This window comes from Hyaena hyaena, unplaced genomic scaffold, assembly GCF_003009895.1.
Source record: "Hyaena hyaena isolate Hyena2069 unplaced genomic scaffold, ASM300989v1 scaffold_169, whole genome shotgun sequence".
Lineage (NCBI taxonomy): Eukaryota > Metazoa > Chordata > Mammalia > Carnivora > Hyaenidae > Hyaena > Hyaena hyaena.
The window spans coordinates 627,497-654,437 of NW_024080801.1; the positions used below are offsets into that span (position 1 = coordinate 627,497).

General features: G+C 51.6%; 1 protein-coding gene across 1 annotated transcript in view; it reads left to right on the forward strand.

The window, feature by feature from the left end:
• The window catches only part of TG (thyroglobulin), a 254,014-nt gene that overhangs the window by 197,482 nt on the left and 29,591 nt on the right, over nucleotides 1-26,941 (forward strand). The window contains exons 42-43 of the mRNA XM_039240195.1: nucleotides 19,440-19,604; nucleotides 20,531-20,698. Of these exons, the coding sequence (XP_039096126.1) occupies nucleotides 19,440-19,604; nucleotides 20,531-20,698 (333 nt within the window). The remainder of the gene's footprint in view (nucleotides 1-19,439; nucleotides 19,605-20,530; nucleotides 20,699-26,941) is intronic.

The following is a 26,941-nucleotide window of genomic DNA, read 5'->3' on the forward strand; positions in this document are numbered from 1 at the left end:
GGTGCCCGCAAGGGTGCGCAACGTGTGGGGCTGCATCCGTAAGGAGGGGCTGGTCAGGTAGAAGGAGCAGGGCAGGGGGCACAAGACAGGTACCATGTCGTGGGCCAAGTTCGACAAGGCTGACCCGTCAAGGAGCTCACAGCCAAACACCCTCATCCCTGTTTCTCCAGGCCCAGCACCACACAGTGTGCGTACCGGATGCTTGCGGAATTACTGAGTTCAGCAAACTTCTCGCCATTGCAGACTTCTTAGGCGTAGACCCCGCACTGGGACCACAGCCCGGGAGGGAAGCCTCAGGTGCAGCATGAGTGAGGCTCCGCCCCTCCCTGCGCTCAAGGAATTTAGAAGCCAGTGGAAGAAAGAGACCCACTGGCAAAACCCAGTGGGAGCCAAAGAAAGATGCCAGTAGGGGGAGAGCCCGGAGAGGCGCGGGCTCCTGGGTCCATGTGGGGACCTGGCAAGAAGGCGTGGCAGGACCCGATTGGACCCCCCCCAGCAGCCTGGTTGGTGTTCAAGGTCACTGATGTTCTGAGTCAGCACAAGAAGGAAAGACATAAAAACGCTTGGCAGGAGATGCCCCCACCAAGGACCTCAAGTGTAAGTCCAGGGTCAGCCCCGGCCGAGGGGTGGTATGTCCGGAGGCCACACTTTAGGGCTCAGAGAGACCCTCAGGGCCATCTGTATAGGAAGCACTTGACTTCTGGAGGGGTTTGCCACTGAATTAGCTATTAGGTCCCAGGCCAGTGGCCCCGGGGCAGATTAGCAAGCTGTCGTCATGGGCTGAGGATTGCTCAATTAAGTGTGAGGACGCAGTCACCACCTTACTGAAATGTAATGTCTGAAATGCAATGTCCCCGCCTCACTCCCCCCCTCCCCCCCACGTCAGCAACGAAGCAACGAGCTTCACACGCTTAACAGTGTCAGGAGCCAGGTGTTACGTTCTCCACTTGTGGGCTGGCAACCCCCCGCCCCCAGCCCGTGCAATAAGCCCATTTCTCCGCTTCAGGTTGCAGAGGGCCTCCAGGTTCTAGAAAGTTAAGGCGACTCAGCAACGCGTGGCCGTGGGCGGAGTGCGATGTGAGAGCCCCACGGCTGACAGCTTGGCCCGGCATCATCAGGTTCCTGGTTCTCAAAACTCTCTCTCTTGCTGCATCATGTTGGAAAGGCTGGAAGACGCGAAAGGAAACCTCAGGAACTCAAGCTCCCTCTTGGTGGAGACGGGCAGGTGCAGGCTGGGCCGCTTAGTGGGGAAGTTGCGTGGGCGTATCTCTAACGGAAGGCGCTGTGCTGGGTGCCTGTACAAGGGATTCTTGTATTTAAAAGGGTTAATCCATCTGAACTTCAGGATCCCATGCAAATTAGAAGTTCTCTGAGAGCCAAGTTTATGCCCCTTCCATAGCTGGATAAGTGACTCATGCATTCATTCATTCAGTCAGTCATTCAGTCATTCAACAAATACTTGTTGGGCACCTTCTGTGTGTTAAGCACTGCTCTAGGGGCTGAGCGAGAGATGGGAACAGTTCATGGCATGGAAATCACCTGAGGGAAAGGGGACAGTAAGGGGAACTCTCATCTTGGAAGAGGATTTTGAAATGAGCCCAGAATGACACAAACAGAGACCAGGAGGAAGGGCAGTTGGGGAAAGCCCAGGGCAGGGAGTGTGTGCAGTGTTCAAGGAGAAAGAAGAAGAGAAGGAGTTAACATTGTGGGGATGCCAGGGAAGAGACTTGGCTCTCGTTCGTGGTACCTATTTATTCTTCCTAAGTAGTCTGTATGTCCAGACTTCACCAGAAGAGAACAGGGTTCCTAGGGTTTAACTTGATCTGCATTATCCAGCTGATGAGGGACACCACCCAGGTCCAGCTCAATAGCCTATGGAGGTGATCACACTGACACTATTCTGTCGGCCTCCCAGAGGGGCTTCCCCCCACGCCTCTAGGCCTCCCTCATACTGTTTCAGCCCAGTGTCCTCTTCAACCACCTGCTGAAGGCTCCTGTTTCCCACAGGACCAACTTCGTCCCTGTTCCTGGCATTCAATGCTCCTTGCCATTTGTTCTCTACCCTCCCTCCCATGGCAGCATTCCGTTCAAGGCCTCCACGCCCCCTCCACTGCAAGAACCTGATGTTCCCCTCTTCACTTCAGACAGGCCTCCCACCCCTTCACCATTTACTTTGCCACTGCCCTTCCCCTACCTGTGTGCGATGTGCACCTCCCCGCCCCGTGCAAGACCCAGCCCAGAGCTCACCTTGTTCATACATATTTCCAGACCTCCCCTAACCAAAGGTAATTGCTCCCTCCTCAGAACACCCCTTGAGGTTTTACCTGCTCACAGGAATAGGATACATGCATATTGGAGTCAAGCAAGAGAAGAAGTTTCAAGATATTTAAGAGCCATGTGACCTTGCACGGGTGTTACTAATCCAACTGCCTTTCTAGGTCTCAGGGTCCACAGGAGAATGTGTACAGCCTACCTAGCACAGTGCAAGGCACATATATGAATGTCTCCCTTTCCCTTAAAGTGGATCATACACTTGGGAAGGCAGGTGTGTCTAACACGTCTAACATGTGATCCTCTCACTGAGCCTGCCCCAAAGTGATGATCCATAATTATCCTCTCATTAAACGAATAAATGAAGGTGATGCATCTGCCTTCTGAAGAAAACCACCTACACTGTGAATACTGACCTTTCACCTCTGAGGAAGACAGTAAGCAAACCATGGACATCATCTGGGAGCAATCAGACCCTATTGTTTCTCTAGAGTTGGCAGTTGCTTATATTTCTGCAACCATCTCCAGATGGAGAAGTGATCCATCTCAATGGGCTGAATTCTCCAGAATTCAGGATTGAGGCCTGCATGGCATCAGAGTCTGTGTGTTTCCTCAGGACGCCACTTGACTTGACAGTGTCCTTAGGCCTCTTGACTTGACATTGTTCTTAGGAAAGAGAAAAGTGAAAGCTTTGTTCCCACCGTACTCCTCTGCTGGGATGAGTTGCACAAACGTGTTGATTTACTAGAGTCGTTCTCTTGGGACATTGCTCAACCTAGCCCTCTAACCCCCATGTTGGGGGAGCAGGCACCACTTCCCAGCTCTGTGAGGGTTGATAAAGAGGTCAGTGGATTGCTCAGAGCTCGGGAAGTTCAGTCTTTGCAACTCAGCTTTCCTTACAAACTTCCTCCAGGTGCACCAATGTGCAAACCCTTTTATTTCCTCGATCTAACTCAGCCCCTCATTTATTTACATGAGTATTATATTAAATGAATATTAACCTTGGGTCAGCCATGAGGCTAAGCTCTAGGGTGACAAGGGTGACGGTGACATATGCGCTGCCATCCAGGAGCTCAGTGTAAGTGGAATAGGAGCAGGAATGAACCACGATGCCAGGGTGCCATGATGGCAGTTCCAGAGACGAGGGAAACCAGCGGAACTGGCTGGGGCTTGCAGTGGGGTGACATTCAGCTCAACCCTGAACATGGGAGTTGTCCATCAAAACTAGACATTTGGTGGTGCAGCTGGAATGTTCATTTTGTACCTTCTCATTTTGTTTGTCATTACGAGATGACTTCACTTGCATCCTGCCTGGAGTTGGAAGTGACTTCAGTGTCTTGCGCTCATCTGTCATAGTACCTCCTGTAACCTCCTTGCAGCTGGGACAGGCTGACAAATCACTCCTCCTCAGATCACCTCGGTCTCAGTCATGTTTTGCCCCAGCCTCCCAGACCCTCCCCCCTTCCAGCATCCTTAAGGAGCATCGTGTGGATTCCTCTTCTGGTCCTCACTGCCCCAACTTGTCTTCCCAGTCACCTTCCTCTTTCTCCTGTTGCCTGGACAGGCTCTGCTGGGCTTTGCCTCTGAATTTACTCCTGTTGTTCCACTGACCTAGAATGTCTTTCCCCTCATTTTAGGATCTGCCAGGATCAGGGATGTGTCTTCTGTTGGGGCCCCAGCCAAAACTTTGATCCTTTTATCCTATGAGTCAGAGGCTGGTCAGAGGGCTCCTGTGCCCTTCACTCCCTGCAAAAGGTGGGGCCAGTCCATGTGCACACTCCCCCCCACCCCTTGCTCTTGTCCTCTGCCCAGAGGTGGGATTCTTTGATTATACAAATGGCTGGGGCCCCAGACTAGCTCATGCCATGCGGCATTGGTGGGGAAGAAGGATGCCAGATACAGTGCTGTCTGCGTGTAGCTGAGCCTTAACCGATCGCTGTCCCAGAGCAAGAAGTTTGCTGATTGTTACTGTTCTTAGGAGCAGAGCAGACACTGTGGGTCTATGGTGACATCCCAGCTGGACTCTCTTGCTGTTTGCCCACTTAGAAGGGGGCCTCTTCCTGTTGTCTAGTACGATCACCTCCAAACTTTTGATCGTGCACCCAGACAGTAAGAATTTTGAGTAAGCACCCTCATCTGTGCACATGTAGCCATGAATCACATATGCAGATGACTTTGCCAATATACACATTATAAATAGAAAAATAGGTGTAAAGTGGAAGACTGGTTAAATAATATGTTCTAGAATGTTCTTTCGATGCCCCAGTGGATTGTCTTGTGCACTTCCTTTGGGAGACCAGGACTCTAACAGAAACATAAAGGAGAAAGGCATGATCCCTGACCAAAGAGGGGATCTTAACAAGGAGTTTTGGAAGGCTACACATTATCTTCCCTGGTGCAAATACACAGTCTGGCTTCTGGGAAGGGCCCTGAGGTCCTTGTGAGCTCCTCTTCAGAGCGAAGGCCAACGTGGCTCTTCCCATGAGAAAGAAGAGTCAGTGCGTGGTGGTGCTGGATGGCATTGGGCCCCAGGAAGAGAAGTTCTTCAAGGATCTCTCACAGGACCTTCATTTTCCAATCTCTTTGCTGAGCTGACTTCCAGAAGCTGTAGGTTCCACGAAGGCAGGGAGCTTCCCCTGTTTTGTCAGCGATCGACACCCAGCACTAGCATCCTCCACAGTCAGAGCAACCTTTCCATATTACTAGAAGGAAAGAAGGAAGGGGAGAGGGCAGAGAAAGCGGGAGAGAAGGACAGAGGGAGCAGGTTTAAAACAAAAAACAAAAAACAAAAAAACTCCCCCCTTCCTTACAAACTTCCTTAAGGCCTTAATCACTCTGATTTCCGGCAGCCTCTGCCACATAAATGCGCTCAAAAGCCATGTGTAGAACTACCCCGATGATAGACTAGCTCACAACAGCCTGTCCCAAGGAGCAGCCCAAATAGCAGGCCGGACATTCAGCGATCAGGCCCCCGCCACTGGCTTCCCATCGTGAACCGGGTCAGGCCCCTTCACTGCCCTGCCCTGGCCTTTTCATCTCCTAAAACATAACAGTAAAGAAACTGGCCCAGCCGCCTCTAAAGATGCCTTCCTAGCCCCAGAGTGCAGTTAAGATCCGTGACATGATGATTACGGCTTCTGCTAGCGTCCCCTCTGAGGCTCTCATTGTGTGATGCCTCGATGCTTCTGTGAGATGCGCGACTGTACTCACGACAGGACCCCGCAGCCGTGGCTGAGCAGGTGCAGAGCCGGCTGGGATGTAATTGACGGCGGCGGCATCCATTCATCAGCGCCGGGACGTGTGTGAAGTTGTGAGCCAGCATCGACGGTGTCACTGCTCATGCAGTTGACGGCGGTGGCTGAGAAGGAGCAGGGAGGGACAGACAAGCTGGGTGGCTTAAAGTGTCCTTGGCCGAAGCAAAATTCAACCCCGGAAGGTTTCTTTAGACTGGGGAATATTTCCCTATTTTTTATTTTAGTTTGAGTTGCAGTACTATTATAAATAATAATAGCTACACCCTGTATAGTGCTTTAGCTCACTTCATTTTTGGAAGAATGCTTTTGAAATATCAATTATGATTTGAATGATTACTTCTTTTTTTTAAGTTTATTTATTTTGAGAGAGACAGAGAACATGCGATGTGGGGAAAGGGTCAAGAGGAAGAGAGAGAGAGAGAGAGAGAGAGAGAGAGAGAATCGCAAGCAGGCTCCACACTGCTAGTGCAGAGCCTGATGTGGGGCTTGAACCCACAAAACCGCCAGATCATGACCTGAGCCAAAACCAAGAGTCGATCACTTAACCGACTGAGCCACCCAGGAGCCCCAGTGATTGCCTCTACTTATTAGAAACCTAACATATATAAACACTTCACATGTTGTCTCCTGAATTCACCCCAACAAACGAATGAAGAGAATCCTCTTCTTCCCCTCATGTGGGTAAGAAAGACCCATGGAGGAAACTGAGGCACAGGGAACTTAAATCACTTTTCTAAAGACACACAGGGGTGAGTAAGAAGGATTGTTGGACTTGAGCTTGGACTGATGGAGCCCATGGCCCATGCTCTTGATGCCATGCCTTGAGACACAATATGCCCATTTTACAGGTGGGGAAACCGAAACCCAGAGAGTAAAGCCACTTGCCAAGTTGTCAGCGCCAGGCTCCATATGATTTCTCTAATCCCAATGCCCATGTCCTGTGCAGTTTTTCTACAGCGCTCATAATTTCTGTCTGTTTCTACCTGATAAATCAGAAAGGGGTGATGTTGGGAATAGTGTGAAATGGACTCCAGGAGCTCAGCGGGAGCAAGAATTCAGAGGCTTACCTATTTAGCTCATAGAGCTGCATCAGCACCTGACCCAGGGTCCCCTAGGACGGTCTGGGGAGAGGGTCTCCTTGAATTAAGGGCCCAGAGGCTGTTGCCTTCTATTCAGGGTGGGGGCTGGGCTCACACCTCACACCCCGCTGGGACTAATACAGGGTAAGGAAGTGCCACCACAGTGGAAAAAGCTGAGTCCATCGGAATGCAGGAGGCCTTGCGGGGGAGGGTTGGTGTGTGAGGCTCAGACCTGAAGACATGGACACCAAGACAGGCCAGGGTCGAGGGCTTCAGTCCAGCCGGTCAAGCAGACACAGCATGGCCTCAGGAACCCCAGAGAGTATGTCCACCGTGGCCTCTCTGGTGTGGATGTGGTGTGGGTGTTGGGTGGGAGCCCTGGACAGCCTTCTTTGCCTGCAACTCATCCCTCCTGCCGCTGTGGCCGGCTCAAGGATTCCAAGCTGGAACTTGGTTCCAGAACCTTCTAGCTGAATCCCCGGGGGCTCCCTGACTCTTCCCTTTGCACGTGGCAGATGGGAAGGCCTTTCTAGGCCAGTGCCCTGTTTCCTGGTCCTGCTTTCTGTGCAGGTGCCCCCTCTGATGAAGACCCCCCCGGGGAGGTCAAGCCAGCACCAGGCATGTCCCTTTTCTGTTCCTCTCCTGCTCTCTGCTTCAATCACCGCAGACGCCATCTGGACAGCCTGGGTCACGCCCCTTGAGTGCTGTCCTCTGAGGGGCTGCCCTGACCCCCTCAGGCCCAGGAGTCAGCCACTTCCTCTCCTGCACTCTCAAGGCCACGGGTGTTCACCAGAACCTCAGACCACACACACACACACACACACACACACACACACACACACACACACACACCACTTCTCTCGGGAAGGCATCCTGAGCCCTCTGTCCTGGTCCAGAGCCTGCCGGTGGCATTTGCCGAAGGAAAGGAGGGAGGAAGAAAGTGAAGGAAGGGAGAAATGGAGAGAGGGAGGCAGTCCGGAGGGGATTGGAAGGGCAGTAGTCACCGGGCATGGCTTTCTCGCTTCTAGAAGGTCTCTGCTAGGTTCCACCATTTCCCAGCCCCTCCTGTTTCTGGGGTCGTCTGCACACCATGGCTGGGTGCAGGAGCCAACCCCGGCAGGGAAAATAAGAGGCTCAGTCTGTCCTGTGGCACAGAATCGAGGCGGCCCGGCGGTCTCGCTGCAGGGGCACCTGCGGGGCCACCTCTCTCCACCTCGGTCCTTCCACCAGGTGCAAGGACACAGCGCTGGGCACGGGGCTGCCCGCCCGCGGCGCCTGGCACGTGCCAACACCCCGACCTGCATGACAAACCTAAGAGGCGTGGACAGAATCCCGCCTTTGCAAAACGAATTCTGTGAAGTGAATCTATGTGCCGCAGATGACACAGCCACTGAGTGGCGGAGCGGGGACTCGAACGCAAGTCTTTCTGGTTTCTAAGTCCACGTTCCTGCCCACTTTTCTACACGGGGAGTCGTTTCTGAGGTTTCAGGGGAGTGTCAACGAGGGCTGGCACGCAGGTGTCATGATGGTCGTGTGCGCAGAGCTGAGAGGAAGCCGGGCCGCATGCAGGGCTCGTCACCCGGCGCCTTTCTCGCACCCCTTGCAGGAAGTCTGGGAGGCCGGCGCTCTGCAGCGAGGGACTGAGGTGCAAAGATGTCATTTGCTTAAAGCCAAAAGTAAAAAGGCGGTCAAGTCGCAGTTCAACCCCAAGCTGTAATCCTCCAGGGCCGAGGCTTTCCCCCATTCTGTACCCACGCCAGCCCTTTCCCAGCCCGGCTGGTCCCTGAAACAAAGCTACAGGAAGACATGGACAGACACATCTGGGCACTTTTGCAAGCGCTAGTTACGACACTATGTTTTAAAAAGCCTCCTGTACCCAGTGCGGATGTACGAATTGCTGATTGAGACTGGACGGGAAGCGTCCTGTACTGTAAACGCCTTTGAAATAAGGGGCCTGTTGTTGCCTTAGCTGTCACGTGGAGTGTCACTTTTAAGGGGTGATCGCTTTGCTTGGTAAATCAGTCCTTTTCAGCGGCAAGCATTTAAATGGTTTCTGACAGCCAGAAGGTGACGGAGGCAATTAGATGTAATGTTTGTGACAGATGGAAAAAGGGGCTTTGTCAAGTCTGCGGGAACCTGGAGGAAGAAACACGACAGGAGAGCAAGCTCTGATCTGAAGGGCAGAGCCAAGGCCAGGCTCCTGTCCCCTTCCCGAGCTGCAGAAGCGCCTGCCAGGTGTCACCTTGGAGGAGCCCCCTGACAAATGTCCAGGCGAGACCTCCACAGGTAAAGCAGACACGTGTATGGCCGAGCCACGTGGAGACCAGCATTTGCCACGGAGTCTGGAGATGGGAGGAAGGTCCAGAAATCTACCCGCATCCCTGTTCCCTCTGGCAGATGGAGGTTGGGCACAACAGTGGTTTTGGAGACGAACAGCCTGAATCCAGCTCTCAAGCAGCGGGTGATGGCGAGGGCAAGCCATCTATCCTCTCCTGAGCCTCTGTCATTCTTTCATAAAAGGGGCACAGTCACCTCTCCTCGGGTCAGAGGTTTAGCGAGCACACGCTGAAAACAGCATGTAAAGTGCAGAGAATGCAGTGGGCTACCACTATGTGCTGCTGCATCTCCTCACTTCCCTCCATATGCAGACACAGTCGGTGGGTAATTTAAGTTTGCAAATGAAACACGCCAAGGTACAACCTCCCTGTAGGGCAGTCTGAGCTCATTGTAAAAAACGCTGTAAAAATATTTCTATACGGAATGCAGAGTGGGTCCCCTGGGCCTTGGGTTAAGTGGTGGTTTCTTAGCTATGACGCCAAAGGTACCAGCAGCAAAGAAAAAGAGAAAACACTGAGCTTCATCAATGTTAAAATTTTTGAGCTACGAAAGCTACCAGCAAGAAAGTGGAAAAGACTGGGGTGCCTGGGTGGCCCATTCAGTTAAGTGTCGGACTCTTGGTTTTAGCTCAAGGTCATGATCTTGCCATCATGAGATTGAGCCCTGTGTCAGGCTCAGCACTGACAGCTCAAAGCCTGGAGCCTGTTTCAGATTCTGTGTCTCCCTCTCTCTCCCCTGGTCCTCTGCTTATGCCCTCTCTCTCTCTCTCTCAAAAATAGAATGAACATTAAAAAATTAAAAATAAAAAAATATCGTGAAAAAGACAGAATGGGAGAAAATGTTTGCAGATCATCTATTTGACAAGGAACTTACATCTAGAATATATGAAGAACCCTCCTAACTGAATAAAAGAAAGACAAATAGCCCCATTTAGAAATGGGCAAAGAGTCTAAACAGATATTTCTCCAAAGATGTACCAATGGCCCATAAGCACATGGAAAAGTACTCAATGTCATTACACACTAGGGAAGTGAAAATCAAAACCACAGCGAGATACCACTTGACACCCGCTAGATTGCTGCACTACTAATAATTTTTTTTTAAGAGATGATAAGAATTGGTGAGGATGTGGAGAAATTAGAATGTTCATACATTGCTTGTGGGAGTATAAAATGGTGCAGCTGCTTTAGGAAGCATTTTGTCAGCTTCTCAAGAGGTTGAAATGGGTAAGCACATAATCCTGCAATTCTACTCCTAGGTACACAACTGAGACAATTGAAAACACACACACACGCAACTGAATATGCATATTCATAGCGGCATTATTTATAATCACCAAAAAGTGGAAAAAACCCAAGTGTCCACCAGCTGATGAATAGATAAGCTAAATATGGTAGACATATGCTATCGGATATGATTCAGCAATGAGAGAACGAAGTGGTGCTACATGGATAGGGAGAAAGGATCCAGACACAAAGGCCACATAGTGTGTGATTCCATTTATATGAAGTGTTCAGAACAGGCAAATCTGCAGAGACGGACAGTGGATGAGTGGGTGCCTGGAGCTGGGCGTGAGGGTGGTGCTGGGAAATGACTGCTAATGGGTTCATGGCTTCTTGGTGGGAAGTGAACATATTCTAAAATTAGGTCCTGGTGATTGCCTGCGTGACTCTGTGAATATTGCTAAAAACCACTGAACTGTATGCTTTAAATAAGAGAGCTGGACGATACGTAAGTTACATCTCAGTAAAACCGTTTTCTCAAGATAGCTGTAGATGCCAAGAAACATAGCTGTAGAACCCATATAAATGTTCATCACACGTATACACGATATGTGATACAAAATATTTCCCTTTAATACTTTCACACGATATCTCTTTAATGACAAACCATTAAAAATGTTGGGTGAGCTGCCCATGGCACACATTTTTTAAAATTATCTGTCAGAAGGAAAATGTACTTTCTGACCTCCTAATGCGTATGTATGAGGAAGTCGTCAAGGATAGGTGAATAGATGTAGCTGTAAAGGTATCCATCACAGTGTTGTCTAGAACATCATAAAACTGGAAACAATAATCGACATCTTTTAGTGAATATGTACATATGGTCGCACACCACACCATTACATGAAAATCATCTCTTCCACCACAACAATACTGTGGGAAAACCATCAGTATCATGATAGTCCTTCTGACAGTTGAGGCCAGAGTCTCCAGTCAAACATCTACAAAGCAGAGCTGGGATTTGCATCCAAATCTGTCACATTCCATGGCTTTCCTGTGCTCCTACCTTCTCTATGTCTCTCCCTAGCTGTCAAAGCACCTGACAGCACAATGGCTTGAGAAAGTCTCTTAACTGAATAGGCAACAGGACAGAAGGATATTCACAGTTGACTGTTAGGTGAAAAAGACCGGTTCGGAGCCAATATGATCTCACTTATTCCCTACGGGTATAGATATAAATATTCGTACGTGCGTATACACACACACGCACACTGACCGTATTTACAGGGGGGTTCCTTTCGTGGGAGGATTACGTGTACTTTTAATTTTCTTTGTTTCGCTCACCTATATTTCCTATTGTGGATTTTTCATGCGGCTTTTTGCTCTAAAAATTCCAAAAGTTATGTTTAAGCTTTAAATAAACTAAGGTAACACCAGTGGCTATGGGACCACGCATGCCAGCCTTTTTCTAGGGCATAGAAGAGGATTGGGATTTTGGCAAGACCACGATGAGAGCAAGGCTGGTTGTTGGGACCACCCCTCTTAGTCAGGACCACGTCCCTTCTCCCTCAGGGATCTTCCTTCTGTCCCACCCCTCAGTGCCCCTGCAAAGTGTTCTTAGATGGCCTTGGCCACGCCGCTTACCCACTGATCGGCTTACACAGTTAAGCGATCATGAGTGCCTTCCTCTTGGCAAGAGTCACTTATATTTTAGTACAGAATTGATCTTTCCAATGTAATTTAATTGTCTTCTAATTACAAATTTTGCATAAGTTCATTGGGGAAAAAAAGGTAGAATATTCTGAAAGGTACAAAAACCCAATAAAACTCATCCACCACTCCCTCGCCTTGACTTAATAGGGGGCTCTGGGAATTGATACAGCTGGGCTATATCAAGACCCTGGTGGAGCAACAGGACAGTGGGTGAGGGGGCAAAGGTTGCCCGTGAATTTCTCGTGACCTCTGCCATCAATGGAGGCAGCATGCATCATGGGAAAGTCACAGCACCGGGGGTTAAGAAAACCGGGTTCCTATCCTTTTTCACATGGTATTGGCAGGTGACTAAACTTCTTTGACGCTGTCTCCTGAGTATGCCCCCAATTCTTTTGGAATAAGTGAGGAATGCACTAAAGAATGATTAAATAAGTAGTGTAGTTTCTTTTTAAATAATATTAGTTCTTTCTGCCTCGTAGGGTGGTTGTGGGTGTTTAGACAATGTAAGCGAGAGCTCTATATAAAGCAGAATGCGGTACAGTTGTCAACGCCTGTCAAAGCAACTCAAGGTGGTTTCTCTTTTGTCTCACTCCCTCCATGGGAGAAGCAGACCCTCCCCGCCTTCACCATCCCAGACACCCCTGCAAAGATCTTGTTTATGTGTCCCCGGTCACCAGCCATGCATGAGTGGCGTGGAAAATAAGGGTCTATGCTGTAGTTAGTTATCATTGTTTTCTGTGGCAGATAGTGCCATGGAGGGAGAAGGGGCAAGGCTTCTAATCTCTGGTTCTGCTAATTTCAGTGCCATGACCTTGAACAAATTACCTACCCACTCCAAACCTCAGTCTCTCCATCTATAAAGTGGGGATGGTAATACTTGCAGGGTTATCATGGGGACCATGTGAGAAAATGTTCAGGAGGGACCTGGCCCTTATATTTTGTAAATATTCAGTTCTCTGCCACCTCCCTTGGAAAGTTTATATAATTTAAAGATAGAAAGATGGAAGCAGGGAGAGGCTGAGGGGCCCAGCAGGGCTCAACAGATACCCCACAATGGGGAGGAAGCATCCAGATGTGAGGGCTTGTCTCCTGCTCAGTTCCCTGAACCACAGAGGAATCAGGCTACTTGTCTTCCCTGCAGGTCTTGACTTTTGCAATCAGCTGTGATTTATGAAGGACTACCCCACTTTTGTGCACTGAAAGTTGCTTTCAAGGGTTTAAGAAGGGCAGCAGTGTTGGGGCGCCTGGGTGGCTCAATCAGTTAAGCGTCTGACTTCAGCTCAGGTCATGATCTCAGGGTTCATGAGTTGAGGCTCCACGTTGGGCTCTGTGCTGTCAGCATGGAACCTGCTTCCGAACCTCCCTCTCTGCCTCCCTCTCCCTCTCTCTCTCCCTCCCCTGTTCATTCTCTCTCTCTCAAAATTAATAAACAAACTTAAAAAAATAAAAAGAAGAGTGGCAACGTAGGTGCTGGCCTGTGGCTCTCCTCTGGTCATACTAATAGAACTAAGGGCAATAGAGGTAACAGAAGCCAATAGGGTATTTTCACTACACCAATTCAGTATACAGCGCATTTCAGGAACCCCTTGCAGGAAATGTGTGAGGCAGGTGTTTTATAGCTGAGGCGCTGAGGCTTAAACAGGTCGAGTATTTTGTACACACGCACACTTCTTCACCAAGGAAGGAGCCCCACTGAGCCTCTGTTCACACACCCTCCTAGGCTAGGGTTTGTACCAGGATCTGGTGTTAAGACGCTTCAAGGCAACAGCAACCCCCGACTGATGATTTTCGAAAGACACAAGCAAGGGCGAAGCTATACCCTTTGTTCTCATTCAAATTCTCTGGGCTTCCACCAGCTAAACCCAAGACCTGCGGATTCCTAAGGGGAAGGAGGAGGGAGAAATGTGCTCTTGCACCCTAAGACTAGGGTTTCGGGATGGAAGTTGTGTTCATTATCATCCCTTTGAAGTTTTGCCCAAACTAAAGTCCTACAAATTAGAGTAAAACGTGTGCTTTTTGGGGATTAAGAAGATGATTTCGGTGTAGAAAACATTAAAGAGGATACTAGCGCCAATGTGCATGTATGGTGGCTTTAAGCAAAGTCTGTCTCTGTCTTAGCATCCAGAGTGCTCTCGGAGCTGCGTGGGCAGCTCAGTAATGCCCTCCAGTTCATCCATCTACACCATTCTGGAATAATAGCCCCCAGTTCACCTGTCTACACCATTCTTGTGGCTTCCGGGTCAGGCCCCTTCCCAGGAGAGGAGCTGGTGGCAAGCAGTTGAAGTGACACCTAGCTCACGCCTCCAGCTTTCTCCTCGGACCCTGCTACCCTGCTGGACTCCCCACCTCAGCGCTGCTCTCCCTCAGTCATCCCTGCCAGCCGACCATCCAGCCATTCATTCCAATCCCATTCTGATGGATCCATGTCTGGGGGAGGCCTCTGGTTTACATGCTCGGTGTTAGGCTCTGGGGGTGAAGGAGTAATCATCCCAACCTCTGCCATCAGAAGTGAGCCCTCAGGAGGCCTCGGTGCTCGGCAGTCTACTGAGAGCATATGGAATGCTGTGCACCGTTTTCAGCACCAGGGATGCAAAGACAAATAATTCAGTGACATTCCTAAATTACTCTCTGCAACACCCTGGTCAAGAGCCTTTCCTGACTCCCCATTGCTCTCCTATAAGCTATGGTTTACCACCCTCTGAAATTCATCTCTTGCTTAGGCTGGATTCCTCTCAACTTTATTCCTCATTACTCCTCCATGCAGATGCCCCTTTTCACTCAGGAGAAAGAAATACGCCCATCCATCCATCCATCCATCCATCCATCCATCCATCCATCTGTTCATCTGTCCATCCATCCATCTGTCCATCCATCCATCTGTCCATCCATCCATCCATCCATCCATCCATCCATCCATCCATCCATCCCCTCACTCATAGTCACTGGGTCACTCATTCAAAACCTACTTTTTTGAGTCCCAGGCCCTGTTCTGGGGGTGTTGGGATACTTGGGGCCCATTTCCTTTCCTCTCTAGCTCATGTGGATAATCAGCCCCCGAACCCATCTGTCCCCTGCCCCCCTACCCTAGAGTGGCTGTCTATTTCAAGAAAGTCTGATGTGTATGTGTGTGTGGTTGTATGTCTGTGTATACCCAAGTGTGTCTGTGTGTGTATGTGTATTCCTGAGTGTGTGTGTCTGGTATGACAATATGTGTGAATGTGTCTTTGTGTGTCTCTGAGTGTGTGTGTGTGTGTGTCTGTGTGTGATATTGTGAGTATATCTCTCTGTCTGTGACTATGTGTATCTATCTGTGTGCTTGGACAGGAGCAGGCCCTGGTTCAGAAATGACTGTGGTGGCTGACTGAGGTCAAGGTCCCTTATGATGTTCTGAGGCTCCAGGGAGAAAAAGCAGTGGTCAGCGATTGTGGTTTTACTCTGCGCTATTTTTAAAGTTAACCCCCCCCCCCCCCCCCCCCCCACCAAACAGAAACTCATTGCCCTTTAATAGCTAGGCCAGATTGTGATACGCACAGGCGCAGGGCCAAGTGACTGGGCGGGACCAGGCAGGCCAAAGAGCCTGCTGCCTCCAAACCCTACAGGGGTTCCTCGAGCCCCCCACGGTGCTAACTGCACCCCCCAACACGCAGACACCCACCGCCTTCTCATGTCCTTATGATGACCCTTAAAGTGTGGTTTGTCATTCCCATTCACATGAGGAAATTAAGGCCCCCAGACGCCAGTCACTTGGCCGGAGCAGCTCTGTTAGCAAGGAACAGGGCCAGCCTGTGGCCTTGATTCTTCTGCCGGGTTCAGGCAGGACCGACAGCCTGGCCTGCAGACTCTAGGCAGACCCGGGCGTTGTGCCTGGTTCTGTCCCCAAAGCCCCTGTTCTTTGTGTAGCTCTGCACAGCACACTGTGCTCCAACCAGATGCTTTAAAGCAAGGGCTGAGCCCACCGTTGACTTGTTTAACCAGTGGTTTTCCATGAAGAAAGGCATTTCCTCCAGCAAGATCAACGAAGACAACACGCTTGAGGGAGAGGAAAGTTTCTAAGCCATCACGCAGGACCGCTGTAACCCACACCTCTAACCACTTCCTCACAGTAGCGTGGGCTCTGGCTTTTTATAGCTGCACACGGTGCTGAAAACATGAGAGGCCCCCGCCCTGAGGTCCGTATCCTCACAGCCTGCCGGTGGGAGAAGGTGGGCTCGGGGCCCCCACCTCAGCAGCCAGCAGATCGCTAGCTCAATTTACAGTTTAGAACATGGGGCTTTGGGGCACCTGGGTGGCTCAGTCGGTTGAGAGCCTGACTTCGGCTCAGATCATGATCACACAGTTTGTGGGTTCGAGCCCCGCATCAGGCTCTGTGCTGACAACTCAGAGCCTGGAGCCTGCTTCAGATTCTGTGTCTCCCTCTCTCTTTGCCCCTCCCCCACTTGCACTCTGTTTCTCGCTCTCAAAAATAAAGAACATGGGGCTTTGACCTTGTATACCTTGAGTGTGTGTGTGTGTGTGTGTATATATATGTGTGTGTGTATATGTGTGCGTGCTCTTAAGACAAATCAGATCCAGTGGCTCAGAAAAGCTGGACCCCTCATTGTTGAAAAGATAAACCTCAGGCTAATGCATCTTGACCCTTGTGTATTATCACCAGGGTTGAGTTCCTGGCTCTGGGCTGCCTGGTGTTTTCCTTTCGTGGCTGCTTATTCTCACCATGAGCTCAGGCGTTAGGACTCTGTGGTACAGTGCAAGTTGCCGGCTGGAGATCAGTGGTGTGGGAACCTTGCTTTGTGTGTTTCATAGCAAACCCCACTGATGACAAGAGCCTCTGAGCCTCTGAAAATGGGTTGAGGACAGAAAACCAATGTAGATGACCCCTCCCTGTCTCGAGTGTGGGAACCAAGCAGCCAGCCCCATTCTGAGCAGCTCGAGCTGTCGGAAAGGGCTCCCGGGAACCAGGATACATTGCTGCCTCCAGGTTCCCTACCCTACATGCTCCCATCTCTCAGCACTTGGGATGCAACTGGCGTCACCTCTGACTCTGGCCACAAGCATCCTCCTTGGTCAGGACAACTAAGTAAAGATAAGTTGGTAATAATGCCGACGCCTTTCATCAAGAGCTGCAGGCATATACAAAAGGCTGACCTGGTGGCTGAAGTCTTGGCCATGGACCCTGACCACCTGTTTGGCCTCCACTCAGTCCTGTGATCCTGAGCAAGTCGTTTGCCTCTCTGCGTCCTGAGCCCCTCACCTATAAAATGGGATGGTGATATCATCTGCCTAATGGGATGGTTGTGAGGCATCAACTAATATCTGTAAAATGCTGAGGACACACGAGGAACACCCATTGCTCCTGGGCACACGCTCCACCGAGGTTCGCCCTTTGGATTCTCAGATGTCTTACCCTCGGGGGACACACATGGTGCTGATACCACTATGTCTATGTACCCCAGGAGGGAAAGGACTGGTGATTTGTGAGGTCACCATGTGGATTTGGCAGCCAGGCCGGGGGCTGTGTTCAGCCGCATCGGAGTGCGTTTAGCCTCAATGCTCCTGGCGGCCAGAACCAGTCTCGGCCCCTGGTCCTCTCCCCACTCTCTGGGTGTCCACCCCGCCCAGTGCTCCTCTCAGCTCCCAGCTCTGCATGCAGGATGGCCTGTCCTTGATGCAATGCCCACGCTTTGCCCATGACCCTCACTCTTGACTGTGAGGCGTAAAGACTGCCAGGACTTCCCACGGGTGGTTCTGGAATGCGCTCTCTTATCTCAGGCAGCGTGTCCAGCTGGGATCTCCAGGGGGTGCGCCTCCTCTCTGGGCATCTCTTGTCTGTTTTACACAATGGGTGACAGCCCCGGTGACTCAGGTGCACAGGGCACCTGGCTTTCCAGCTTCCAGAATCCCTTCCTCTGCAATATTTTATTCACCCTATCAAAGACCCAGCGACCACGGCGGCCTCGGCATACCCATTTCTGCGTTTCTGCTATTTTTAGTCTCTGACGTTTTAGCCCAGGGTAGGGTCTAGAATGGAAACATTTTCTGTGGAGTCAGCCAGATCGCTGTGGTCTTTACGTTGGAGTAAGAGGGGACGGCTCAGCTCAAGAACACAGCATCTTGTTCTGGATATAAAAATACATGCGGCATAATGTGGGGGGTGGAGGGCATGGCCGGTGTGGGCTGTGGGTCTTGGCTCTGCGGCGCACCAGCCATGTCATGTTGGGCAAGATCGTGAACCTTTCTGTGCCTGACACAGAGGGATAAATAATATTTACCTCTGGGACTTATGGAGAGGATGTAACAAATGAATACGTATGAAGCACTTACAGCTATACCCAAAATTCAGCAAATACTCAGTAAATGTTAACTACCTTATTAATTTTTGTCACCAAGCTCCCGGTTCCTGGTGTATATTAGGTACTCAACAAATGAGAATTTCCCTTTCCTCTTGGAACCTCAGTTGGCTTATCTGCAAAGTAGTACCTACATCATATTAGTGCTACAGAGATTGTGAGAGACAGGCACCCAGAGTTCTTAAGAAAAGTAGTACCTGGCAGGTGGTCGTAGGCAGACAGTACACAGTATTCTCTGGCCCGGGTCCCTTAGCACAGAGCTGGGTCAGAGACCTGAGCCTCCCACTCTCCACCTGGGGTCCCAGAGCATAATAAACTCTGGAGCCCAGCTGTCTGGATCCATGGGCTAGCTCAGCCCCTGACAGCATTTGTGGCTTTAGGCAACCTCCTGAATTTCCCTATTTCTCTGCGTTCCTATACTTACTAGCTCTCATGACGATTCATGAGATAAAGCAGTGGGGTGGGGGGGCGGCTCTAGAGTTAAGAATCGAAGTCCTTCATCTATGGCTCTTTCTGTGTTGGCAGTGGCGGTGGGGCTGGTGGGGAGCCGGTGGTGGTCTGCACACGAGGGGCCCCGGGGCTGTGCCCCAGCCGAGGGCACTCAGCCCACCTCTTCCACCCTGGGCCGATGACCAACCCCACCAACACTCCAGGTCAGGGGGACGGGCCTCCTGGCGCCTCGAGGGGCAATGCTTCCAGCAAGCCAGCATCTCACAGCGATTTGTGCTAACTCTGCTGGCACAGTTCGCTCGTACGGTGGCTGCGTTTCCGTTACCTTCTAGGTGGGCATCTATTTTAAAGTCCAGTTCCATCCTAACTGAGGCAGGAAACATGCTATTTAAGGAGACCCAGGAGGGAGGGGGGTGGCCCCACAGTTATGCTCCCACAGGACAGTTCTGGCCCTGGTCCCCATTCAGCCACTGTTGGCCCTTGGCCCTTCATACACAGATTTACTCAGCGGATTACTCTGTCCAGTGCCCGCACCTCGCAGGTGAGGAAACAGAGATGCTCATGCATGATCACACAGCGTGTTGATAGGATATCGATCAGTCCTGGCCTCCCGAACGCCCGGGGACCTCTCTGGGAAGGGTCCTGGGACTTGTAAGTGTGAGCGAAAGAGGTGGGGTGCCGATGTGGCCTCGAGATCTCTGGGCCGAGCCATGGTGGGAAGGAGAGCATCGAGACCGTTCATCCTGAGTCTGCCTTCTCCTGCAGGGTGGCTCCGCCTTCTCGCCAGCTGCTGTCATCAGCCAGGAGAGGGCCCAGCAGCAGGCGTCTGCTTTGGCAGAGGAGGTCGGCTGCCCCACCTCCTCCATCCAGGAAATGGTGTCCTGTCTCCGCCAGAGACCTGCCAGGGTCCTCAATGACGCCCAGACCAAGGTAGGCACCTGTGTGCGAGTTGGGAAGGGAGGCTCTCTGATCTTTTACAAATGGAAAACCAGGCTGGAAAGGCCACCCAAGGCCACACGGTAGGCTGATGACCAGCGGGAGCTGGAATGCACACCCCTGACCCCGGCACCGTGCCTGGGCCCAGTGTGTAATGGACCAAGCATGGGTATGGAAGGTGGACAGGTGTGGCCTGCGCCGGGACCGTGGTGGCACTCCGTCGGGTCACAGTCACACGGGTTAAGCATCATGGTCGTAGCTACAGTGGATTCCGGCCAGGCCATCCTCTTAGATAGGACAGCTCTCTGCTCCCTTTGCCAGACTCAAAAGATCCTGCTCACAGCCCACAGGCTCGGGCTGTCCCTGGCACAGATGCAGGGGACCGTAGCAGGAAGAACTAGCATCATCTCAGCCAAGGGGTCGATTCTTCCAGCAATGGGCCCAGACTCACAGACCTGGGGCAGGTCTGACCCCCAGCTCCCCCAGGTGTGGGTCAATGAGACACTGGCTAGAGCTGATGAGGTTCTCTCTTGGACCCTGTCCCTGGCCACCGCCCGTCCCTCAGTCAGTGTCTACCCCTGCCTCACTCACACACACCTAAAGGCTCAGGATTCCCCACTCCTCCGGGTGGACCTGTGGTCGCCACGGCACGGAAACTCTGGGAAGCTCCCTGGGGACCAACCGTTGCTCAGGGTGATTGCCTTCCTGTTCCCTATGGCCCAGCATGCTTCCTTCCTACCTGTTGTTCATGTCATTTTCCTCTGGTTTCCCCACACAGCCCCAGACAGATAACCAACATCAGCGTCCATTATGGTAAAACCTGATTAAGCCAAGCAATGCGCCTGATTCTTCTAGAACCATTTTTTTTTTTAAAGGATAAAATCCATACACATAATGGCATCCCTTTGCACCCAATGTAGCTCCTGGCCGTGAGTGGCCCTTTCCACTACTGGGGTCCTGTGGTTGACGGCCGGTACGTTCGCGAGGCTCCAGCCAGGGCACTACAGAGGTCTCCGCGGGCAAAGGTCGATCTGCTGATTGGGAGTTCTCAAGATGACGGGCTCATCAACAGAGCGAAAGCCGTGAAGGTAGGCTGGGGAGAGCCTCAGAGGTCCCCTGAGGGCTCTGTGCCCTGGTGACTCTGCCCCTTAAAGTCTGACCAGGGCCCAGAGTCATTGACTTACTTGCTCAGTTACAAACCAATCGCTAAAAATCTGCTATGTGCACAGGCTCTATAAGGACCATGGGAGATGGTAATGGGGTGGGGAGGATGGGGGTTCGTTTTAGACATAAGACACCTGCAAGGTTGTGAGCAGCACAGACATCTTTGCCTCCACGTCCACGAACCCCGTCTGTGAGCCGATCGCCCTGGGAAGCTGCAAGAAGAGACTGAGCAGGGAGCTCGTGAGCTTCGGGCTTCCAGGCTCAACGCCCCTGCTCCATGAAGGATGCTTGTCCCGCTGAGGGCTGGAGAGGGACAGGAGGGTGGCCGAAGGGCACCTTATTCTATCCTGGCGAGAAACCCAAACACCATGTTGGTTTTCTTACCTGGGGAAGATGGGTGGGGTCGTACCCTGCACCTGGCAAAGGCCACTTCGTGTGGCTGCTTGGAGACACAGCAAGGTGAGACAAAGTGGTGAGATCTTCTGTCCCTTTTTTAAAAGTTTATTTATTTATTTTGAGAGAGAGAGAGAGAGAGTGCGAGCAGGGGAGGGGCAGAGAGAGAGAGAGAATCCCAAGTAAGCCCTACACTGTCAGCACAGAGCCCGATGTGGGGCTTGAACTCATGAACCGTGAGATCATGACATGAGCTGAAATCAGGAGTCGAACGCTTAACCCACTGAGCCCCCCAGGCACCCCGGTCTTCTGCCTCTTTGAACACCCACTTCCTGCTCTGACCAGATGCCCTCATCACGAAGCAGCTCACCCTGAGAGAGGCCCAGCACGCTCTCCTCTGGATGGCCTGGCCACTCTTGACACACCCTTTAAGCTGTCAAACCTGGGTGCCCGCCGCGGGTGAAACGCAGTGAGAAGACACACACACTCAACATGGGGCACTGCCTGGCTCTATTGAATATGAGGCAGCAGAACAGGGATTGAGAACAAATCATTCATGCATCCAAATGGGATCCTGCATTGCCTTGAATTATTCTATTCCCTCTGGTAATATGTCTCACTTAGGGGAATCTGTCCCATGGCAGTAAAAACACCACTGTGACATGATATATATGTATATGCAAGAGTATTTATCAGAGCATTAATTATTGTGGCAAAATGTTGGAAGCAACCCAAATGTGCATTAATAGAGCAATGGTGGCCGGAGTTGAGCTGCCCACAAACTGTAAACTATGATGATAGACCAGGTACATCTCTCCTGACTTGAGGGATGTGTGTGACACGCTGTTAAGTGGAAAACAAAAACTAATGCGGATAATGTGAAATTAACATAGCATCCATATTTTGTAAAACAACCAGCCTGTATGCATCTGTAAATATATAAATGGGCATAGTTTTTATGTTTCTTTCTGAAAGGATTATAGGGTGGAAAGTTCTACAGCCAACATTAACATTGGCTATCTCAGGACATGTGGCAGTGTGGAGAAAAATGTTAGGAATTTAATATTACTTGGGGTGCCTGAGGGGCTCTATTGGTTAAGTGTCTGAGATTACAGCTCAGGTCATGATCTCATGGTTCGTGAGTTTGAGTTCCACTTTGGGGGCTGCACTGGCAGCGAAGAGCCTACTTGGGATTCTCTCTCTGCCTCTTTCTCTGATCCTTTCCTGCTCTCTCTCTCTCAAAAGAAAGAAACGTTAAAAATTTTAAAAAATAATACTAATATTACTACATATCCATATGCATATACTATAAATATGTGCACACATGCTACGTATGTGCATATATGTGTGTGTGTATAGGTGTATAGAGAGAAAGGGGTGTGTGTGTGTGTGTGTGTGTGTGTGTGTGTGTGTGTAGAACTTAGTCACCATTAGCTTCTGTCCAGTTGAGAAAGAACCTTACATCTGACCCATTTCTACATCTTCCGGCCAAGCACCGGCATAGAATATAGCCCTCATTTCAAGGGGCTGCAACTTAATTATCAAGCCAGACTAACACTCAGGAACCACCCACAAGATGCCCCTCTCCACCAGTGACCTTTCTTTACTAAAGTCATGGGTCTTTGGCTGACTTTGATCTAGCCCCTCATTAGTTAAAAAGTAGTAAGTATCACTTTAGTATAAATTATACACATGTGTACTGATATACTAATATGCTGAGTTGCTACAAAACATTCATGAGAACACAACAAATTTAAAGCATGAGAAAGAAAGGAATGTATTTAGTTTCGTGCTGTGCCCTCTGGATGCTTCACACTGGAGATGAAGCCGTGCGGCATGGGCATGACAGAGAGAAATGACACTGGCCCCTTTTCCGTGTAACCCCTCTTTTACATTGCCCTACGGGGATGTGAGATTGTTTGTGCCAAAGAGACTCTTGCACACAGCTCTGATTCTTTGGACCATGTGCTGACAATTCATCCCAGCCATCTTTGACTTTAGAGAGAGGAAGGGCTACTTTTATACTCCCAGGAGCCCGGGGATCACCCTAGACGGGTGGGGGTGGGGTCCCGGGACCTCTCCACCTGGACTGGAAAAGCCTCCACTGGCCTGGGGGCTGCAAGCTCTTACTGGTGGATTGGGGGACCAGAGGGAAGCCCTGATCTGTGGCATCTGATTACGCCAGCCCGCGGTAAGAGGGTTGCGTGGCCATGTGGCTGCCTTGCTCTTCCCCTGCCTTGCAGCATGTTGGAGAGTTTCTCGGCTCTGCCCTGAAGATCTAAGCCCCCCACCCCTCCAGCCAGGAGCCTGGAGCCAGAGGACCGGGGTCCCTCCTCGACAGTGCATTTCCAGCTCTTTCATGGACTTTCCCTCTGAGGCTTCCAAGATGTTTCCTGGGTACACTCTCCCAAAGAAAGGCTGTGTCTGCTGACGGGAGCTCCCTGCCCACCCCAGGACATGGCTGGGAAAGCGGGCCCTCAAGTCCGGGCACCGGAATAGGGAAGGCGCCCCGAGGGCACGGCCGAGCAGCGGCCGGCCCTGATCCACGGCTGGGATCCAAACCCCAGTCCTGGGCCAGTGCCGCCCTGGGCACGTTTGCTCCCGGCTAGAGCCCTTCCTCGCGTTAAGTCCCTTCTCCGACCATTCTCTCCTGAACCTGCCCTAGTGCAGCCCCTGACCTTGTGATCCTGTGAGCCTGGTCCTGCCGGGAACTCGTCTGGGTGCGGATGCGGGGGACTGAGAGGGAGCAGGACGTAGCGACGGTCGGATTTGAGGCCAACATCTCTCTTGCGGGGCCGTTACGTGCTGCTGTGTCCCGAACGTGTGCCTCCAGCCCTGCCTCCCCGCTGCAGCCTGGGCTTTGCCCTGGGTCTCGAGACTGGTTTGGCTCATAGTCTATTTGCCATCGTCGCCCAGGTGTCTTATAACTTCCAACTCTCAACACACCCGGAAGGAACTGCCATTCCCAGGCCCCGCCCCAACCCGCTTGTTCCCCTGCTGAACTCATCTCAGCGCACAGCGGTCCTCCTTCTGCGTGCAGGGCTGCAGGCCAAAGGTCGTCTTCACTCTGCTCGCCTCCACCCTGCCTGCATTCTGTCAGCCAGTCTGGTTGGCTCTATCTTCCAAGCGCATCCAGGATCCGGCCACCTCTCACTATCTCTTCTGCCACCGCCCTGAGCCATGCCGTCATCTCCAGGACTTGTTTGTGTGATAGCCCCCAGCCGGACCCCTGTACCCTCCGTGATCTCCCAGGATCACAGTGGCTGAGCCGTCCCTTTACACTATGTCAGATCATGTCACCCCTCCACCCCTGCTCAGAGCCCTCCAGTGACCTCAGCTCCTGCAGAGGAAAAGCCATAGTCCTTACCAGACAACTACCCAATATGGGCCCTGTTCACTCCGTGACCCCACAGCCCGCTACCTTACCCGCCTTGCTCACAGCACTTAATCCCAACTAATGGCTTTGGGGTTCCTCCGATACGCAGAGCATGCCCTCCCATTAGTGTTTTGACACTTGCTGTTCCATCTTCTAGAATGTTCTCTAGATACCTCGCTGCCTCACTTCTTCAGGGTCTGCTTCTTCAGACAAGTTGCTTGAGCACTCAGGGAAAGGGCAGCCATATCCCTAGCATTTCCTCTCTCCCCCTTAACCTGGCCCCCTCCATCCTCAGCATTTATACCCCTTGGCATGGTACATATTTATTTATCTATTGTATTTCTTCCTCAGCTAGACGGTGAGGCCCATGAGCACTGAGACTGTATCTGTTTTACTTTCTGCTTTATCTCCGGTGCCTCTGAAAGTGTCTGGTATACAGTCAGGGCTCCGTGACTCTTGATTAGGTTGAAAGAATGATTATAAGGAGACCCCACTGTGTGCCAGGATCTAACCAAGGAGTCTTCAAGGAAGTAGTTCATCCTCAAACAGCCCTATGAAGCAGGGATTATCATCTATTATCTATTATTTATCCAGATAAGAAAGAGGTTCAGAAAGAGCAGAATTCAAATCCAAATCTAACTCCAAATCATCCCCTTCCTGTGACCGCACTCTGGGCAAAGCCCGGTCTGTCCCTCCAAGGGCTCCCCTCCCCCACAGCGTGGCGGGCACTCACATGCACACAAAAGCAGCAAAAACTGGGGCTGCGAGGAGCAATGGCTTTGCAGTTCCACCTACGTTCTTACGTTAGCCCAGCCATGACATTGTGACTCGGACACCCACGAACTGGCGTTCAGCAGCGTCGCATCGAGGAAGAGACCTCCTTCCAGAGATCATCAGACTAGTCGTTTGCAAAGCCAGGTCTCCCCTGGCAATCCTTCAGCTCCACGTGGGGTGTTTTCCTGCTCCCCCACGTGTGCTGAACCCTGGGACAGGGACAGAGGGCATCAGCACCGCCTGGAGACCCCCAGACCCAGGCAGAGCCCCAGGGAGCCCTCAGAATCAGGCCCACACAGGACTGCAGCCCTGCTGTGTGGACACATGAGTGGGAACCTGGCCACCAGCTGCCTTTCCTCTTTCATCTCAAAACACCCAGCCCATGCACGCCTCTCCCGACCTTCATGCAGGCTTGGGGTTGTGGGCTTCTCCACCTCCCCCCCAGAAGGTTCCAGAGTACGTGGGCCCGGCTATCCCAGGCTGGCACATTCCAGAGGGCCTCGATCCCAGCGATTCCTTCCCCTGAATTCTTCCAGATCAGCCCCGCCCCGCCCGTCCATGCTGAGAAGCGGGACATTGCAGAAGGCGCCTCAGCCCCGGGCAGGTGTCCAGCGTGTCTCCCCAACCCAGAGAGGCCTGTTGGGTTCACCGTACGACACTCAGCAAGGACAGATACTGTGTGTCGGGTGCTGTGCTGGGTGCTTGGAGCATAAGTACGCGTGAAATCCCAGCCCTCAGGGAGCCCACAGGCAGGCAAGGAGACAGAAAGTGAGCAAGAGTGAGTGATTAACATACAGTTCGATACACTGTATGGAGAGATGGGTGTCCTGGGGCAGGACCTCAAGGGGGGTGGGGCTTGCTGGACCCACAGCGACATCTCCAGCAGGAATGTCACAATGATGAAGGAACTGACCAGGACCCCGGCCCCCACGCCAGCTGTCAGCAGAGCAGAGGGAGCACCCTGGGTGTCCGCAGAATGTCAGCAGGAGCATTTGGGTCCCCAGAACCTGACCCTCGGGGTTTCCTATCTGTAACATTGGGAGATTACTACTCAATCATTAAGTTGTCGAATGAAACCATATACACAGCCGTATCTGGCAAATAGTATGTGCTCAGTAAATATTAATGTTGCCCTGAATTCTTCAACTGCATTACCTATGATTAGTATCCAAAGCTATTGTCCCTGATCCAAACAATTATCCAGAGAAAGCAAGAATATGAAGGATGTACAGCCACTGAATCACCTCGCCTGACCTGAGCCAATTTTCCAAATCGTGCCAGACACACACACATGCTCGTTCCTTATGCCAACCGTGCGTTCGTACCGTCCAGAGCCCAACCCACAAACACACACCGTCCGGCTTCCCAGGGGAAGCCACAGGAGTGGCAGGCGTCCCTCCCACCCCAAGCAAGCCCCCGGGCCCACCCATCGCTTCAGCAGAGACCCACCAAATCCCACGGACCCAGGAGGGTGGGTGGGCAGGACTTCAGCAAGTCAGCGTGAAGATCCCCACCCGCCGACCACCCCAGGCCAGCTGTGGTCCCCACGACGTCCCGATGACACCAGCAGAGTTAACGACATACCCGTGGAGCATCGCGGCTGCCTGAGATGCCCGGAAAGGCT